We start from the raw sequence: 3,438 nt of genomic DNA, 5'->3' as shown, positions 1-3,438 counted from the left end.
GACTGGCTTGACCGGCGATGAGCTATCTCTCACCATGGCCCACTGCCGGGCTTTGATCCGCATCTGGGTGTAGCTTCGCTCTTCCGCGTACAGGGCGCCCATGAAGGAGCCGATGGACGTGCCGCCAATCATGTCAACGGGGATTCCAGCCTCGTTCAGCGCTCTGATCACCCCGACTTGGGAACATCCTCTGGAGAGGCAGGAGCGGCAGGGTTGGAAAGAAGAAAGGTGCTTTTTTTTTTAATTTAAAAAAAATGAAATTCCTTGCAGTGTACTTTTTAATAAGGGTTGCTAGCACGAGAAGCTGGAAAAGAAGCAGTCAAAAGAAGCTGGAAAACTTTCTAGGAAGGAAGGAAGGAGAGAGAGAGAGAGAGAAAGAGAGAGAGAGAGAGAGAGAGAAGGAAAGGATAAGAAAGAGGGAAAGAGGGAGGGAGGAAGAAGTAAGGGGAAAGAGGGAGAGAAAGAAAGGATTAAGAGAGAAAAAATATGGAAGAGAAATGTTCTGAGAGAGGAAGGAAGGAAGGAAGGAAGGAAGGAGAGAGAGAAAAGGAAAAGATAAGAAAGAGGGAGGGAGGAAGAAGTATGGGGAAAGAGGGAGAGAGAGAAAGGAAGGATTAAGAGAAAAAATATGGAACAGAAATGTTCTGAGAGAGGAAGGAAGGAAGGAAGGAAGGAAGGAAGGAAGGAAGGAAGGAAGGAAGGAAGGAAGGAAGGAAGGAAGGAAGGAAGGAAGGAAGCTAGCACGAGAAGCTGGAAAAGAAGGAGTCAAAAGAAGCTGGAAAATTTTCTAGGAAGGAAGCAGAGAGAGAGAGAGAAGGAAAGGATAAGAAAGAGGGAAAGAGGGAGGGAGGAAGAAGTAAGGGGAAAGAGGGAGAGAAAGAAAGGATTAAGAGAGAAAAAATATGGAAGAGAAATGTTCTGAGAGAGGAAGGAAGGAAGGAAGGAAGGAGAGAGAGAGAGAAAAGGAAAAGATAAGAAAGAGAAAGAGGAAGAAGGGGAAAGAGGGAGAGAGAGAAAGGAAGGATTAAGAGAGAAAAAATATGGAAGAGAAATGTTCTGAGAGGAAGGAAGGAAGGAAGGAAGGAGAGAGAGAGAAAGAGAAGGAAAAGAACACAATTTGCAAATACGTTTTGCAAAGGTGGCCCTATGGCCGAACTTCATCCAGACCTACAGACTGGCTTAACGGCGGCTGATAAAAATGGCTGCCAGCTCAGGCCCTGGACCGAACGGCCGGCCGTCACAACCGCCGATAATAAAAAACTAACTAAATAAATAGATAAATAAATAAAAACTTCGCACAAGCGAACGAGCAGCCGAAAGAAGGAAGGAAGGAAGGAAGGGCTGGCAGAAGAAAAGGCTCCGCTTGATCTCTTGACAAGAGTTTTGTGTTTCTGCTCCTCCGCTGGGATGGAGCGAAGGCAAGGGGAGGAAGGGAGCGAAAATCCGGGATGCTAACAAAAGGAAGAGAGAGAGAGAGAGAGAGAGAGAGAGAGAGAGAGAGAGAGAGAGAGAGAGAGAGAAAGAGAGGAACAGAAGCAGCTCTCTGGATGCTGGAACAACGTGTGGGCGACTTTACTTATGGCAGCTCTCCCAAAATACTAGAACAATCAAACGAGGGGACGGCAGCCAGGAACTAATTGCCCCTGCGAACGTACGGGAGACAAGAAAATTCCAAGGTTCGGCTTTGTGGTGCGCAGCAGGCATCAAGCCAGCCCACATCGCCCTAACCCGGCCGCCGGGGAGCACTCCCAACTGCTCCGACAGACAAAAGGTGACATTTTCAAGAGCCGGTTGCAAAGCCCAAACTCTTCAATTATCTCAAACCTGAATATAGTTTCACTGAGGAGGCAAGAAGGGAGGGAGGGGGCAGCTGCTTTTCCAAGGCTGCAGGGTTACTTGAACGGGGACAAGAAAGAGAAGGGAGGCAGGGATGGAAAAACACGGGGATCCGGAAGTCACCCTTGGTGGGGGATCTTGCGAGGCTGAAATAATCTGTATTTTGAGGCCGGAGTTCTGCTGTTTAGAACTGCCAGCTCGGTGTGTGCAGAGGGCTGAATTCTAACCCCGAGGAGAAATGGCAAAGGCATTGTAACTGGTGCACAGAACATGTGTATGCCAGCTGTTTTTAAGGGGGTTGTACAAGCCAGCTGTCAGGCCGTCTAACCCAACCACCACCACCACCCCGCTTGGTTCAGGAATCCAATTAAAGCACATCTGGCACAGGACCACAGTGCCTAACGGTGTGGGTCAAAGCTTTTGACCTCTCTGGAAGATTTTCCTAATAACCACTCTGCTTTCCAAATCCATATTTGGAGCTGGGGAGGGCGCAGATGAAAAGTGGAGGATGCTAACCATTTGAAAAAGTGCTGAGGGAGGAGGAGGAGAGGAGAAACAGAAGGAGAGGGAAAGATAGAAGGAGAAGAACAAGAAGAAGATAGTCAAGGAGAAGGAGAAGATAGAGAAGATAGAGAAGGAGAAGGAGGAGGAGGAGGAGGAGGACAAGAAGGAGAAAGAGAGGGAGAAGACAGACAAGAAGAACAAGAAAGAGAAGATAGTCAAGGAGAAGATAGAGAAGGAGAAGTAGGAGAAGGAGATGGAGGAGAAAGAGAGGGAGAAGACAGACAAGAAGAACAAGAAAGAGAAGATAGTCAAGGAGAAGATAGAGAAGGAGAAATAGGAGAAGGAGAAGGAGAAAGAGAGGGAGAAGACAGACAAGAAGAACAAGAAAGAGAATATAGTCAAGGAGAAGACAGAGAAGGAGAAGTAGGAGAAGGAGAAAGAGAAGGAGGAGAAAGAGATGGAGAAGACAGACAAGAAGAACAAGAAAGAGAAGATAGTCAAGGAGAAGCAGAAGATAGAGAAGATGGAGAAGGAGAAGAGAAGGGTTCTGCATTCCCAGGGAACGCCAGATTCAGAATACCCCTCATGTTTCAAAGCACTCTTACCGTGCGCCACCTCCTCCGAGGACCAAAGCCACGGCATTCCCCGTCAAGACGCGAGCTAGCCGGGAGAAGTCGGAGTGTCTGTCTGCAGGTTTCTGGAAGACGCGTTCATACATTTCTTTCTGCACGTGAGAGAGCAGAGGACAATACAAGCCTTTCAGCGTTGGCCAATACCATCCATCACGCCATAGGAAGGAAAGCAGAATATGGCCCATTAATAAGAATAAGGGTGGTGTGTGTGTGTGTGTGTTGTTTGTTTTTTGTTTGCAAAGTCAGGACATTCAGGTTTAATAAGTTCAAATTTTCCATGGATCTAGGCAGCCTTTTGGGAAGGAAGGAAGGAAGGAAGGAAGGAAGGAAGGAAGGAAGGAAGGGTAGAGAGGAAGGAAGGAAGGAGGGTGGGGTAGAGAGGAAGGAAGGAAGGAAGAAAAGGAAGGAAAGAAGGAAGGAAAGAAGGAAGGAAAGAAGGAAGGTGGGGTAGAGAAGAAGGAAGGAA

The 3,438-nt window shown here is 47.6% G+C and overlaps 1 protein-coding gene across 1 annotated transcript in view; it reads right to left on the bottom strand.

Moving 5' to 3' along the window:
• Positions 1–3,438, bottom strand: part of LOC107299363 (patatin-like phospholipase domain-containing protein 7) — a gene marked incomplete at its 5' end in the record, with an annotated part of 17,996 nt that overhangs the window by 12,030 nt on the left and 2,528 nt on the right. The window contains 2 exons of the mRNA XM_015828729.1: positions 34–190; positions 2,946–3,064. Coding sequence (XP_015684215.1) covers positions 34–190; positions 2,946–3,064 — 276 coding nt within the window. The remainder of the gene's footprint in view (positions 1–33; positions 191–2,945; positions 3,065–3,438) is intronic.

The sequence above is a fragment of the Protobothrops mucrosquamatus genome, unplaced genomic scaffold (assembly GCF_001527695.2).
Source record: "Protobothrops mucrosquamatus isolate PMUCROS unplaced genomic scaffold, P.Mucros_1.0 scaffold4824, whole genome shotgun sequence".
Classification (NCBI taxonomy): domain Eukaryota; kingdom Metazoa; phylum Chordata; class Lepidosauria; order Squamata; family Viperidae; genus Protobothrops; species Protobothrops mucrosquamatus.
This window is presented reverse-complemented; position numbering and strand designations above follow the sequence as displayed.